Genomic DNA, 16,092 nt, shown 5'->3' with positions numbered 1-16,092 from the left:
ACTATAACAATAATAATAATTTATGTTACTTAAAAAAATGCCACTATTAGTTGAATATAAAAAAAAGTGTGAACCTATGTAATAATGTTTACCTTCATTGCACTAAAATTAGTTATAAAAAAATAATTTCTATAAAACGATCCCTCATTTTCAAAGATGTAAAATTGGTGACTGATGCCACGCAGGGGCCGACTGGCCATCTGGTATACCGTGAAATTCTTACCTGGCAGTGTGTTGAATGAAAAAATGTGTAAACATTGTGTTCCATCAAAAATCATTAAAAATCAACCAATATAACAAGCGATCCGTCTACGTAAATGAATATTTTACATGCTATCATCATAGTTCATTACCGCTGCATGTCTATAAAGACAGGTGATGTCCAGGAGCTGTTGGACGGAGGCCATGAACTGTGTGTGAAAGTAAATAGCTGTTCTGGGAATTAACTGATTCACACAGAAGCCTTATGTTTTTCTCTATCACCAACATTTTATTCAATCTTTTAGATTAAATTCCTCTTAAAGAATCTGAATAATACAATGCGATACTTACAAAATGGAATCAAAACTTAAAAACATGACCAATCATCTTCGCTTTTAATAAAACATAAGGGTCAACGAGGCTGAGTGAAAATGCGGAAAAAAAGACTGCAACCATTGTAGAGCTGAAGCCACAAGTCATTTCAAGACTTAGATAAACGTCAGAGCTTAATATTAACCGGCCAAATGATCAATTAGTACAGTGCTTGTGCTATCATAAACAGATATCTCTTTATAGAAATAAAAAACAAACTGTCAAATATTGTTAGAATTCATTTAAAACAGTTTAAAATTATTATACGTAGGCAATAGAAATAAAAGTACTGATGAGTACTAAAGTAGCAAAAAAGAAGATGATTAAAGACAGAAAACATTGTCTGGGACCAGAGTGATTCAAAAGTCCTTAAACTCAACGTTGGGTCCATATTGATTATCTATTTACAAAACATCCAACTATAGAAGATGGCCATAAGACTAAAACTGAAAAGAGACGAGAAATTAAAAATGTCCCTTCACAGATATATATTTATATATATGCTCTTTTCCTGTATGCACACAAAATAAGCCTGCACTGTTGGAAAGATTATTTACAGCTCTTCTTTTAAATCTCAAAGCTATTTAAAATATACTTAATGCATAAAAATAAAGATTTTGGCATTGTCTTGCTTCGTCATCTTCGGAAGTTCTTCAAGAACCTCGAGAAACCCGAAGGTCTGTTCTCAGTGCCTCGTCCTTCGGGTTGGCAGCAGTCATCCAGCCTGCTAGGGGGCGCTGTGAGACGAGTTAGCAGGGTAGAGGAGGTACTGAACAATGTGGGGTCATGTTAGAGCATCTAAAGAATTCTTCATTAATTTATAACTCTAACTCTTCTTGGACACAAATGCGACAGAATTTTACCGGTGAACTTTCCACCCCTTCGCCTCCATGTCACAAGAAAAATGACATGAACGAGTGGACAAAGAAACTTTAAAATACGGAGCTGAAGTGGTTTGCAGGGCCGATACCCTCTTGCTGTCCCTCCACTAACATCCATTGTGTTGTCCTTCAGAGTGGGTCTGTGACCTCCGGCCACACTGCGTATCCTTAGAGCTGGATCTCAAAAGTCTTGTGGAGCTCGCTGGAGAAGGGGTTTGTTGGGGAGGGACCGGTGCGTTGTTGCGATCGGCTCTCCAAGGCAGCCCACTGGGCGTCAAAAGCATCGGCCTGTTGCTGTACCACCAATGGTTGTGTGGGTGACTGCCAGCTGTTAGCACCGTTAAAAGTGACAGTCCCTTTAGGCGGCTGCGGCACCATGGCGTTTGACACTGGAGGTAGGGGCGGTTTGCCGAAGGGACTGTACGCGCTCTGGGTGTCAAAGTGGCCTAACGGTGGGGTTGAGAAAGGTGACGACTGAAGTTGCGTTTGGGGAACTGGAACTGGAACAGGCACAGGGATGGGCTGAGTTTGTGTGGCTGAACCGAACACGTTTGCCACCATCTGCGAAGGTGTGATGCCGGCCACTGGAAAGTTCGGTTGGACAAACGGGAGCCCGTTGGACACCGGGAAGGAAGCCGGGGCTTGTGCGTGGAACGCGGGCTGACGCAGGGGTACAGTGGGGATCGCGGAGGGTATGGAAGGCATGAAGGCTGCAGAGTGGCCCGGGGCTACGGGGACAGGCACGGCAGGGACAGGGAAGGCCTGCTTTGGAGGCGTATCGGTCCTCGCGATCGCGGCAGGTTGTTGGGCACGGACAGATTTGGACACCTCCTCCAGCCAGCGGTCTGCTTCGGATGGTGTGCGTTTGTGGCAGGACCCAGGCGCAGAAAGAATCGCGCTGACCGCAGGTAGGGCTCCCCCTGCAGGTGAAGCGCTCGGCCACTCACCCCCTACAGGACAGATTAAGAAGATCACTTTTCAAGATTTCAGTTTACAGGCCCTTTCATAGCATGGACAGCAGGAAGTTTTAAGCGTTTACCTGTGTTTGCCATAGTAGTGGCTGTGGTTGGGGTCTTGGCCCAAGGGTTAGTGTCTCGGACCGGCAGCGGAGGCGGAAGGATAGGAGAGTTAGCAGCAGTTGCATTGACGTTGGGTGGCAGCGAAGCAGGAAAGGCAGGAGGCGTGCCATTCACTAGAACATCAGAAAGCATGTGTGAATAGAGACACAGTGTATAGTAGGTCATTTAAATAAAGTAAACACTGACCCCTTTTAACTGCTAAAATGTAAGAGAGTGCAGCTGACCTGGAGCAGAGGGCGACTGAGGCGAGGAGGCAAGTTTGTTCATGGGTGCCGATAAGAAGGGGTCTTCCGGGGGTCCACTAAAGGTGGATGTGATCTGTGTGCACAAAGAGCTGATGCTGTCGCCTTCCCCCTCTACCTCCACCACTGACAAACAAACAACATTCATTTTACTGAAGAAAACAAACAACAACAAAGTTTTAGGTAACAGCAGAGCAACTCACCAGTGTTTTTGATAGGGAAGTCAGACTTGCGCTGCATGTTGGAGGGCAGCTCATTCATGCGCAGAGACATTTGTCGTTTGAAGGGTGAGGTTTTGTGACTGAGCGCCGGGAAACCCCGGAACGAGCCTTGACGAGCGAGCGCATCCACGGGTGCGTGCCGTCGGGGGATGGCGTGAGGGTTGACTTCCTGAGGGTTGCTCATGGGCAGAGGAGGGGAGGAGGACGAGCCGTTGGGTCCGACAAGGGTGACCGCTGGATTCATCACACTGACAGAGTGGCCCAACATGGTGTCCGAGTCTGAAGAGAGAAAATGTGTTAGGCAAAGGCCTTCTAGCATGTGAAATACAAAAATGAACCATGGTTTTCACACACCTTTCTTGCCATCCTGTATTTGTCGCATGACCTCCTCTCGCTCCGCCTGTTCTGTTGCCGTGGTAACTCGGAAGGAGCCCTCCCGTGTGAAAGTGGTACGGTTGGCGTCAAAAGTGGCTGTGACTCCGCACTCCTTCTCCCTCTTCTGTTTCCGTTCCAAACATGCGGCGAACGCGCAGCCCACAGCGTGGCTGAGACGCTCCCCCTAAAACACGTCATCAGACGACATCAGCCCACACATCACACTGCAAAAACTCTCAATCCAATTCAAACATGTGAAGCTAACTCATCACTGTAAATTTCACTATATATGAGAGTTCTGACCGAGTCTTTGATGGCCATGAAGCAGTGGCAGATCCAGCGGCGAGTGGTACCGTCTCTGCAGATGTAGGAGAAGGCATGTTCAAAGTTCCGGTCCGGGGCACAGAACGATACCTTCTCTATTGTCTGATCCAGAATGAGGTCCTGAGGACAAAGCAGGGAAAATGTATCAACATGTCTCTGCTTTCAAATTATATCGTCAAATCAATTTGTGTGCAGTCACAACATATTTGTCAAGAATGTTTAAATGCTTTGGGCATTGCAGTGTTTGTCACTGGAATCACGAAGCCCAGGTTCACACAAAGTCCAAAGTAACACTTCACAAAACAACTGCCTTTAAAGCAGAAATACTGGCCACTTGGGCGGCAACTCGATTTTGGATGTAACACTCTGGGGTCAAACTGTACAAATCGTGCCAAACAAAAACATCCTTAACATATCAGGTTTTCATTCAGGAAATGTAACCATCAGAACTTTTTCTAGGTCTACAGGTTTGGTAACAAGTGTAGAAATCTCATCACATTGAGCCACAGAATGATGCCGCACATGATTTGTGCTCCGCGACTGATTTATTAAATTATGTCATCACAGGGATGATCATAAGCTTTTAATTAAAACCAAATTTAAAGATTATGAAATATTTATTCATAATTTTCATTTCGGACACTGGTTGTCAAACTCCGAGGTGATGTGAAGTAACATACTCTCACCACCAGGAGGCAGAAAAAAACGAACATGAATAGTGCACATTCATATATACAGCTTCACTCTCCTTCTCTTTATGTGTGTGTGTACGCCTATAAAGTCAATTTTAAGACCATAATTATTTGTAATAAATATTACCTTTATTATAATTAGAAGTTTCACCCAAACTCTCATTCCTGACGTTTGTAATTCTCATTATTCTCAATGAATTCTCTCTTTTTATGGCAAAATATCATCCAGGCCTGTTCTTGACCCATTCAGTAAGATGAACCCAACATCAGTAAATCCAGTAAATCACCAGTTTTCTTTTTTCATTGTTTAATATAAAGAACTTCCTTCTATTCAGACTCTCTGATTCCCAGAGAGTTGACTTCTTTTTGACAAGAAGAAGTTGACAATGGCGGTTTTTAGTAAAAAAATGTTCAAAGATAGCATTTGTGCACAAAGGCAGCTTAGAAATTCAGGCTTCATAGGCAGCGTAATGGAATTATATTTGAATTATAAACGGAGAGCTTCATTGCAATAACCAATAAAACTAATGTTTCGCTAGAAATGAAATCAGAAGTTATTGAAAACTTGCATTTATACACAACTATGCCCCAACGGCCGTTTCAACCGCCATTTCATTTTTTCGAGCTTGACCTGTCTCGACCAATCACGTTCCTCGCATATTGTTGTGGAAACAACAAGTTGTACTTTTATCAACCTCAAAAGATGCTCTGAGCTGCAGGAAAAGATGCTGGAGCTGGGGTTAAAAAAAGTGCTCAGGACTTATTTGCAAACACTGTTTACTCCTTAGGATTATAATGTAAAACAGATTCTGGCAGCTTCAAAACATAAGTCAAGTGTTAACACGGCCTTACTGTACCTTCGTCTTGTCATCCACGACCCTCAGGCCATCCGCAGACACCCACAGCACTGCTCGCACGGCCTTCTTACCCGACTGTGCAGAGAGAGAGATAAAGAGACATGCAGTCAGTAAGAAATTGAAGAAGAACTGACTTTTTCCTCCTGAGGCCCTTCACCCTCCTGCTATTTATAATGAAACAGACTTTCATCTACAAACAACACCTGAAAAAGAGTCAAAAAACGTTTTGAGAATGTTCCAGCAGGATACAGACATGTCAACGTGTTGTACTGTACAGTGGGCACCCGTAGACATGAGAAGAGTCCAAGTGAAACACACACATTCTGATCATGTCATAACACTTACCTGTGTGTATAAACAGATCACACACGCACGCGCACACATACAATTGTTTAAGTGAACAAAGGCAAAATATGGGTTGTAACCTCTTGCCCTCGGCTATTACTCTCCTATCACTCAAGAAGTATTTTCACAGCAAACTACTATTAGTGTGAAGGAAAGCGCACACACACTCGCATACGTTTAGGTCACAAACATACTGTATGCAAGTACGTAAACAAAAACTGCAGGCGAGCATCCCTTTACATACACGAATGTGACATTACAAAGCCCTATTCAGCGGCGACACGTTTTTTTATTTTAACTGGATGTTTATATAGTTTACTATGGTGAAGGTAATCTAATATTAAATATATTGTATCTGTAACTCATAATGCTGCATACTACATTTTTACATTAATGTGTCTAACCGACGTTACGAAATCTGTTAATAAATCTTTTCGCTGTAAAATTCATACATACGTTTTTTGTTGTTGTGATAAATTAATTCCAATTTCAACTTGGAATTAATTTATGGAACGGTGCTCTTTTAATATCAATAGATACTTGTAATATTTTATTGCTACTATTAGTAACAGGAATATTTTAATGTTATTAAATACATCTATAGTTAGTAAATCCAGACGTTACTTTCGCAGTTGTGGTGTGAATAACCCACTTCCAAGGTGTCTTTAAAACAGAATAAGTAACAACCCTACAATACCTTTGTGGTCCACCAGGGGGGCCAGGCCCAGAATTTATGAAGCATTGGTCTAGAATAGGTGGTTTCATACCTAAACATATATTTTCTTTTTTAAACCAATGTTTAGAAGGCTAGCAAGAACAATAACAACAACTATAAACAATATTAATAAAAAAATATCTTGTGCTCATGTGCTTGCATATTTATAATGTGAAATCACAACTTAATGTATTGACTGTTGTCGTGAATGCTAATATAGTTAAAGTTATTCTTAGTGTGAACGGGCTTTAATTCAATAACAGCGCTTCTAGAGGTGACACTGAGAACGCATCCTCGCAACCTATTTGGAATTTTGTCCGACCCATTTGGAAATCGAGCTTGCATAGCCGGATGCATTTACATTCACGTACTTGCGTGGAGTATGTTGTGGACTTTGCACACATATAAGCACTCAGCAGAACTTACTTTTGCAAAGAAGCCTTTGAAGAACTTTCTGTCCTGGAATGGAGGGTTGGTATGGGGGTATGGGATGGGAGGAAAACGCAGGAGAGGGTTACAAATGAACTCAGACACAACGTCCTGTGAGTGCGTATGAGGGGTTACTCTGGTCTCAGGGGTTTCAATGGTTAAAAGTGATGGGGGGGAGGTTTGGGGGGAATCACAACTCTAGCTCACCAATCAGACTCACCACATGTGCAGTTTGTTTTTGTGTCATTGTGTTTGTTGTTGATGTTATTGGTGCTGTTAATGTACTAGTTGTATTACTCCACTATGTGAGTTAAATCCATATTGTATTCTTAAAGGAACAGTTCACCAAAAACATTCTGCCATCATTACAACGGCCTTAATCAAATTTAACTTCACCGATTTTCAACCCGCTTTGTATTGCGTCACTAGTATAAAGTAAACCAGGTTGAAAATCAGCAAAGTTGCACAACAAAGTAAACAAGTTTGGAACAACATTGAGCGTAAAAGAGAATTTTCATTTGTGGCTGAACTGTCTCTTTAAACCAGTGGTTCTCGATTCCAGTCCTGTGAACTCACAACACTACACATCTACACATTTGCTGTCCTTCTTCAGTTAATGGATCTCTTCTAATGGTTTGAATCAGATGTGTGTACAGTGCTGTGGTTCACAGTAGCAGCATTGAGAAGAACCGCTTCATGTCATCCTATGTTAGTGATGAAAGAAGGAGATGGTTAGCGTTGGTTTTGACGACATCACATGACTTCCTAAAGTGAGTCACGAGAAGCCCCCACACACATCCAGCTGACAGAGGGTGTGTGTGAAGGTTTCAGATACATCTAGGCCACATTCACACTGCATTTGTGTAGTTCTCATTCCTCTTCAAAGTGCTTCTTCAAATCGGAAATTTACTGGATTGTGGAAACAGTTGCTAAAGTTAATTTAACACAAAATAGATTGGCAATGGCATTATGTTTACTGTTTACACCTTTGAGATGCCAAAGGTTGCTGTGGTCATTATCATGGCAACCATCTTGACAGGTGGGGAAGTGACTCCTGTATCCCATACACATATAGAATGATATGTGGGGGGACTCATAGTTATGCGGTGTGAATGTGGCCATAGTAATGTAAATCTGAAGCTCATTTCCCCTCAACTACAGCCCACGAACCAAGGTTCAGCTTTCAGTTCATGAAATCATGGTCCAGCATCATAATATGAGACAATGAAACCACATCTTCAGTTAAGGCTGTTTTAAGTTTCACCGAGAGAAGTTAGAGGTTAGCATGACTGTAACGTGCTCACACGTGTAAGTATTCGACCGTACGAGGAAAGCAGCGCTCATTGGGTTAGAAACAAAGGTTTAGGGGTCAGAGTTGACTGAGACGCTCTTAATGGCTCGTGTGAACAAACCTGCTTAAAAGAAGAAAACATCATAATACATTTACATCAGCACATATGCAAACATGAGATGAGTGCTGGGGATAAAAAAACGTCCCTGACACTACAAGAAGCGAGCAGGAGGAAGAGAAAAGTAAGTGAGACGACACATAGACACAAATACAGGAATTGAAAGAGGAAATAAACAAGGAAAAAGAAATATGGGATTATCAGATGAAAATGGAATTTACTGAATTTGCCTAAAAGAGACTGAAAAATCTAAGTAGATTCATATAATTTGATACATTAAAAACAGTAAATTAAATATTAAAGTGATAGTTCACCCAAAAATGGAAATTCTGTCATCATGTTTCAAACCTGTATTTCTGCGGCACGAGACAAAAGAAGATATTTTGAAAAATGTTATTGACCGAACAGGGATGGCCACCATTCACTTGCATTGGTTTTGTGTGACACTGCTCTTCGCTTATCAACATTCTTCAAAATATCTTCTTTTGTGTTCTGCGGAAATAAAAGGTTTGAAATGACATGAGGGCGAGTAAATGTTAACAGAATTTACATTTTTGGGTGAACTATCTCTTTAAATTAGAATACAGAAAATAAAGTACATTATATATTTAGATGTTTATATTCAATGATATATAAAACTTTGGGAATAAGAAATTAAACAACATCTCAACACACTTTTGGATTTATTAATTTGGCCTTTTTTCGTGTTATAGCCAATATGCAGATGGCTGACCTATTTTAACTAAAGGACTGAATTACAAATATTTGTGCACAAAGTGTGTTCATTATACTTATTCATTTATGCTTACAGTTCTTGTTAATTTGCATTGACTTTAAACATGCTGTAGTAATACATACTGTATATATTTTAATGATATGCACATAACCTAATTAATATTCATGAGCGAATCCATCATGACATCCTTTGTCTGTATGACCCTCAAATATCAATCCTGTCTGTTTTTAAAACCAACAATCCTTGTCATACAGAATATTTCAAATCAGTCTACGATTTGCATAGCAAGCAGCTCAAAACTGAGATTATGGGTATATATTTGTAATTCTTCACCAAATACACAGACAAACACCGCAGACAGACCCTTTGCACTTGCTGGTGAGTCACATTTATCATTGCGGTTCAATTCGAAACTTGGATGATGCTACGTGCATCTAGCAAACTAATGATGAACAACAACCACAATCGTATGACATCAATAAAGATGAACCTCTGCAGACACGCTTGGACGTCCTGTACACGAGCGAGAGGAAATCACATTACAGCGGCCAGAGATCGTTTCCATCACGACAAATACACACAGTCAAGTCACTTCTCATCCTGAAGCCAGTTCATTATGTGCTCGGGTTTACAGAGATATTAATACAATCAGTCCTGGACATAATAAGATTAGAGATAGGGTTACAGTAGTGTTACAGGACCATGTGATTTTATGCATCTGGCATGTGTGAACTACGAGTCTCTCCTTCTTTCTACCGTGAGAAATGAGTGTGTTCTTGTCTGTGACTGACTCTGTGGTTAAATCGTGAGAGGGCCTACAGCCACATCCTCAATTAAACAGCAGCGGACGCCTTATAGTCACCATCATCCTGATGCCTGAAGCAGCTTACCCTCAAGGAAACCTCAGAAAAGAACTCGGGCGGAGGCGTAAGATGCCTTGTCAATGTGGAATACGGACATCGCAGTGGATTTCCTTTTCCCTGAAGAATGGAATGTCTTCCCTCTGACCCGCCGAGACAGGAAACTCACGCCTGCCCGGGTGCTTACGTGCTGGGATTGAAGAGGTGTAGATCGAGCCCTCGTCTTAGAATATTTGCACTTTTCAAGTGCAAATTGTTACACATTATTGGGAGAACTAAAGTCTTTTTTGTAGGAAGGTATTCTAGCAAGTCTGTTTCACGCCAATAAAGCGATTTATGGCCATACAGGTGCTTAACTAACATACGAGAACCCGAGTATGATTACTGGAAGAAGAAAAGAACAGCAGGAGAAGACAAGGACACTTTAAATAGATCTCTAGCTGTCCACGCTGTGTGCAGGGCGTAAACAAGACATCTGACGTTAGAACAGAAGAAGGAAGTCAGAAAGGTTACACATACCGTCTTCAGTCTCTTGACGGCTTCTTCGCAGATGTGCATGCCGCGAGACTCGTCCACCTCCACGTGGCCCAGATACTGCACAGAGACAGAGAAAGACACATAAAGGTTTTGACACTGTTGGAATGTTGAGGTTCACCGTTTCCTGTTCAAACAGGAAGTGGTCACACAGTCCTATCCGCTACTGTTGGAGCTACCGGACTAGTGGCCGCTTACTCTCGGTGTGCGGAAACAGTGACGCCCCCTCCCCGACCGCGACACTCATCTCGCACAGAAGACATCAGTGTGTCTCGCCCCGAAGCCACATGGGAGCGCTGAGGTCAGGCCAGGAGACGGCAGCTATTGTGCTGAGAGGAAGTCCTTCCCTTTCCTTTAGTAAAACATACTGAACTAAGACCTCCTGAGCCATTGTCAACGACTGACGTGTGCAGCGGCACATACGAACAGGGCCTGTGTAACGTCCGAGAATTTCAAAATTTACTGAGACGTTGTTCTAAATACAATCATTTAGAGATGATTCTAGTAATGTGTCTCATGTTTTACTTTTTCTATTCATTTTACAATTTTCAAAATTTCTATTTCATGTACAACAATAAAAGTCACTGAAAATTGTTAAAGTTTTAATTTTGTATGTATTTATTTACATTTAAAGAGTTTAAATTATTTATAAAATTGTATTTTTTTTATTTTTCTTTAATATATGCAAGTAAATATGTTTGTAAATACAAAATTAATATGCACAGACATAATCTATGAAATATACTTTTCTATTCTGAATGCGATAAATCATGATTAATCTTTTGATATCCCTACTGCAGTGCAAAAATAATATCAAGAATTTCAGCACTCTTTTAACACAGCGGGGGTTAGCATTGTAATGTACGGCTGAATACTAGACAAGTTTTTTGTCCCTACACTCCTCATTTTCATCCGTTTTAATTTACCTTATTACCATCCTTTATTCATCATATTACATTTAACCACGCAATTCACTTTTAATAGTCCAGTAGTGTGATGCACATGCCGTAAAAACCCTCCAGAGCCACTGACTATTTCTTTAAAAGTGACTGTTGAATGAAATCATCAAATAGTTTAGAAATAGAAGCTTGGAGGGAGTTTTGTTCAGAATATTGTCTTAATGAAATCAATCCCCTGGAAGAATCAGACGTTCTTCCGAAAAGATGGCGAACGAGGTTTGAAGGTCTAGTCCTCATCCGATGGGTTTATAACCTGGATCTGAACCAGTTATTGAGCATGAATGAGAAAACCATCTGTCTATAACCACGGGAGCAGCAGTTTTCCGTTCTCTGGAGAAAAAACGAGCTATAATTTAGCAGTAAAATAGACATAGTTATTCACAGAGTCATTTTTAGCAGTCGGCTGGATGTGGTAGTTCTGAACTCCATACATGTTCACAAGTGTGTCTTCTGCTTACAGCTTAACCTTTATATGAACCAAATGATTCAGATCTGAAAGATAAACTCAGACCTCACTTAGTCTGGTTTATTATTAAATAATGTTCTGAGGATCGCGATAAGACTTTCCGTTCCGGTGGAAGTTGCTATCGCTGATATTTTCTCTGCCCACTAACACGGTTATTCAAACAAACTGCCTTGATTTTGGTTATTCTATCATGTACAGACAAGATGCGCGTCACTCCTGTAAGCTGTTGTATGAACAGGAAAAAGTTACAAATGTTAGTAAACAAAAATACAGTTGTCATATATATTAGTGGTCTCAAACTGGGGGCCCAAGATGAATCCATGCACATATTTGTGGCATATTTATGTTTATAATATAATAATTCATGAAATAATAATATAAATAATAATTTTTGAAATATTGACATTTATCATAGAATTTATGCATTCACATATCAGAAAAATAAGACCACAAACCAAAAGTATTGATTTTTCCAGCATTGTATAACTGAATGTTTTTGATTTCCTTAAAATTCTAAGTTTAAGAATACGTTTTTATTTGGGGGGGACCACTTAATACAGCTTATAGTCTTGTGGGAGTTTCCTTTAAACGAGTGAGTTACAAAACTACACTCAAGTCTTAATGCACATGGCTAGTGAACATTTAGTCATTAAAGAGCTTTTTCATTTGTAATAAAACAAGCTTTGAATAAGAACTTGATCTTAGTTCCCAGGCCTCGAGAAGAGAAGGTTTGTTGTTTGTCCTCACACAGCTTTTATGCACCAAACACACCATATTCACTGGCTGTCACACTCCTCACCAGCACCTCAACTACACAAAAGAACCATGAAATACACACAGACTCACTGCTGAGTGCACACAAAAAGCTGTATGAAGTGTATTTATGATCTGCAGGTGGACAAAGTGTAACTCAGAGGATGTGGTGAATCTGGAAAACACACTCACTAAAGACTTGCTCAAACCAAGAACGATAACTACATGAAATGACAATACCGTTATGTTTATGGAATTCTAGAGATACAAGCTGATCGTCCCAAAATCAAATATGTGTTTTTTACTCGCCCACATGACCTTAAACATGTTTTGAGGCCTCTCAGCGTCTTCGGAGCACAAACAAGGATATTTTGGTGACATCCGAGAGATTTATAGGCCTCATCATAGACATACTAGTTATAGTTGTTGTCAAGGTCCAGAAAAGAACTAAAGACAGCGTTAAATTGGTCCATTCCCTCATAGTGACTCAACTGAATTTATTTGAAGCGACACGAATGCTTTTTGTGCAAAAGCATACCAAAATAACGACTTGAATCGATATATCCTCCTCAGTCTCGTCAATCTATGGTGCGCGTTCACGAGAGCATTCGACGCATTTGGTGGGGGTAGACGGCAGCATTCTGATTGACAACCCAGAATCGCAACTCTATGTTTACAAGCAGACGCACGCTGTATATAAGCTGATCTTGCAAAATGTCTGATTTCGATATTGAGGAAGACTTGCACTTTTTTGCCCAACCGAATGCGCATGCGTCGAAGTGCTCTTGTGAACGTGCACCATAGACACCAATTTATCGGTGTCTTAAGTACTTTTCTGGACCTGGACAACAACTATAACTATTATCTCTATGATAAGGCCTTGACATCTCTCGGACGTCATTTTGGGATGAACTTACGAATGTTCAAACACTACACAGTAGCTGCAGACTTATTTCTCGGACAAGGAACAAATCCCTTAAAGCTTCTGAAAATGACAGACAGCTGCAGGTTTGAGTTCATTACCTTGACGGCAAAGCTGCACTTGCCCACGCGCACAGCCTCCTCATCCGTCTGCCACTGGTGCGGCCGGCTGGACTCCGGCACGTACACGTCTTTCTTCCGGCGAAAACTCTGCCGTAGCTTATTCATCGCTTCGATTCCTCCTGCACACAGACAGACGGAGAGATGGACGGGTTTATATTTGACAAACGTTTGACACATAATATTCCTCTCTGAATAACAGACAAAAATAAACTAAGAACCAAGAGGTGTTTACCTCTTAATGAAGACACATACACAGTAGCTTTGAAGCACACATTGTAGCTCTTTCAAAAAATTATAATCACATTTTAAAACACTCACAATTTTTATGTGAAAGAACATTCACTTATTTTTTATTCCCAAATTGCAGCACTATAAAGAAAACACACACAGAAAAACGCACAGTCAGTCAGACACATGATGTCATGCAGCGGTAAGTCACATCATAGCATCACCTGCAGAGCCAGACACACACAAGAGAGGTTTCATCAAAGGCAGAACATTCTCCAAAGAGAGAAACCGAGAGCGAGAGGCTGACGCTTCCGTCAGTGTTTTCCTTTCAAGCCGACATCAGCTCACATTTCAACAGCATAACGTGAAGCTCATTTGAATGAGTCAGCACACTCACAGCCGGTGTGAAACTGCTCGTCTTGAGAGGAGGAAAACACAATACAACATTAGCATTAAAACCTGTGCCAAGCCCAGCTTGTGTGTGTAACACATTTAAGTCACGCAGACATTCCCACAGAGAGTGAAACAAATATCTGATGCACACAGGTGGCGTATTTACCGGAGTAAATTTTTTTTAGGTGGTCTGCCATTTGTACTTACAGAGAAGAACACCAAAAACCACTTAAAAGTGTCTAAACTGCAATAACATAGCAGTAGAAATGAAAACAGGCCATGCTCACCAGCCAAACTCTGACATCCTGAGAGCAGCGGCCTCGTGACCCAAAAGCTCATCGATAAATCAATAAAGAAGATGAGAAAAGGCATTTTTCTGCTCTTTTACCAGTGAGCGGACTCACACACTTTGTTTTGTTCCGAAATCTATAATTGCAAGAAAACCACGAGTTACGGAGGAAAACATATTAGATCATGTAAAGGACATTTCATGCAGTGTGCAATGTTGCTGTGTGTTAATGTAAGCAATCTGCCAAATTGTAAAGCCGAAGGTGAATGAATAAAGTTATTGGCTTGGAAAAAAGGGAGTCGACTCTGAATCACGCAAATGAGTCGTGCGCTTGTCCGATTCACAATCAGCTGCAGATTCACGTCACTTCTTACATTTTCTGAAAACTGCCTATTAGAACAAAACAATTGTGTTTTTACAGCTAGTATGTACGTAAACGTGTTGTTATTGGACACTCCATAAACCAAAATAGGACCTAAAATCAAGGAATATTTACACTTTAATAAGGAGAAGAGATAATTGCGTGTTGTGTATTACGTATGTGAATGAAAGAGAGATCAAACGACTGAACTGTTGCCAATGAGTTCATCTACTGTCAGAGGATGAGAGAAGAAAACAGCACAGAGACTGACTGTATTCAGGTCAGATGGTTGGAGCATCGCTGAAGATTAAAGGACTCCAGGTCACATCTCATCTCCTGAGTCCTGAGACATCATTCTCTCTCATTCCCCGCCCACTCTGTTTCAAACTTTTATTTTAGCACTGGAGGTCATCATAATGTTATTAATATATATCATGTGAGACGCAGTGTCTTCTTTTCTGTCTTTTGGTTACGGAAAAACAACCGTTGTCTATCTCTCTTCCTGTCTGTGTGGGAGAGTGAGACTGCTGGCATCAGTGAGAGAGTGTGTGGGAATGAGAGTCATGTGAGGGGGATTAGGTGCTCTTTAGACACTTTCACACATCAACTAGCTAAACTGCCGTCAAATTGCTGGATCATTTTATCAGGCTTTCTATGTTTAATATGTATTGCGTTTAGGTTGGGTACCATCTAAAAGTCTGATAGCATTTGCTGGAAATGATCTTTGATCAGCTATAGCAGAAAAACAGAAAGTCAATGACAGTATGAGAAACTTGCAGGATGTGATTTATTTGTGACTTAATTTGTAAGGTTGGTAAAATTTTGCAACCTAATACAACAATATCTTTTGCCTAGACATCTCTCTTCCATACAAAGTTTACACAAGGACTGGGCAAAATTCATAATTCATATAATAACAAATAGTAGTTTTTTAACAAATTTTCGTTTCGCCTGACCTTTTTATAGTTCATTTATTTTGTAGCATCAATGTTTTGATGTATCATTAGCTCAAGTACATTTTGAGCTTATATAATTAATCAAGATATAACGGTATATTACAAACAAACAAAACATTTTCACATATTTAAAAAATATTTTCAAATAGTCACTGTCAGAATATCTAGACATTTCTGTAGCACAGGGAAGGTGGGATGAAGCGATGATATGTGACTACATCTGGAACTTGGTTTGGAACAGTTTAAGTCATTAAATATAAATGTACTTTTAAAATATTTGTTCGCACCCTCCTCGATGGTAAAAAAAAGAATGCGATTTTTGTATTCAAGATGTTAAACTTCATTAAGAAACAGTAAAAATTAAAGCTAAA

At 40.5% G+C, this 16,092-nt stretch overlaps 1 protein-coding gene across 2 annotated transcripts; it reads right to left on the bottom strand.

Annotated features, from left to right (window-relative positions):
- Positions 1–464: 464 nt before the first annotated feature.
- On the bottom strand, positions 465–14,102 carry numb (NUMB endocytic adaptor protein). 2 transcript variants are annotated; one of them, XM_056768363.1, is made up of 11 exons: positions 13,947–14,102; positions 13,474–13,613; positions 10,258–10,332; positions 6,731–6,763; positions 5,245–5,319; positions 3,675–3,815; positions 3,351–3,555; positions 2,979–3,275; positions 2,758–2,901; positions 2,494–2,646; positions 465–2,404 (listed from the first exon to the last, which is right to left on the bottom strand). In XM_056768363.1, exons 1-11 carry the CDS (start codon positions 13,978–13,980, stop codon positions 1,623–1,625), a joined length of 2,079 nt encoding a protein of 692 aa, XP_056624341.1. In that variant the 5' UTR covers positions 13,981–14,102; the 3' UTR covers positions 465–1,622. The 2 variants fall into 2 exon arrangements, with proteins under 2 accessions (XP_056624341.1, XP_056624343.1); XM_056768365.1 differs by lacking the exon at positions 6,731–6,763.
- Between the last annotated feature and the right edge of the window lie 1,990 nt (positions 14,103–16,092).

The sequence above is a fragment of the Triplophysa dalaica genome, chromosome 15 (genome assembly GCF_015846415.1).
Source record: "Triplophysa dalaica isolate WHDGS20190420 chromosome 15, ASM1584641v1, whole genome shotgun sequence".
Lineage (NCBI taxonomy): Eukaryota > Metazoa > Chordata > Actinopteri > Cypriniformes > Nemacheilidae > Triplophysa > Triplophysa dalaica.
This window is presented reverse-complemented; position numbering and strand designations above follow the sequence as displayed.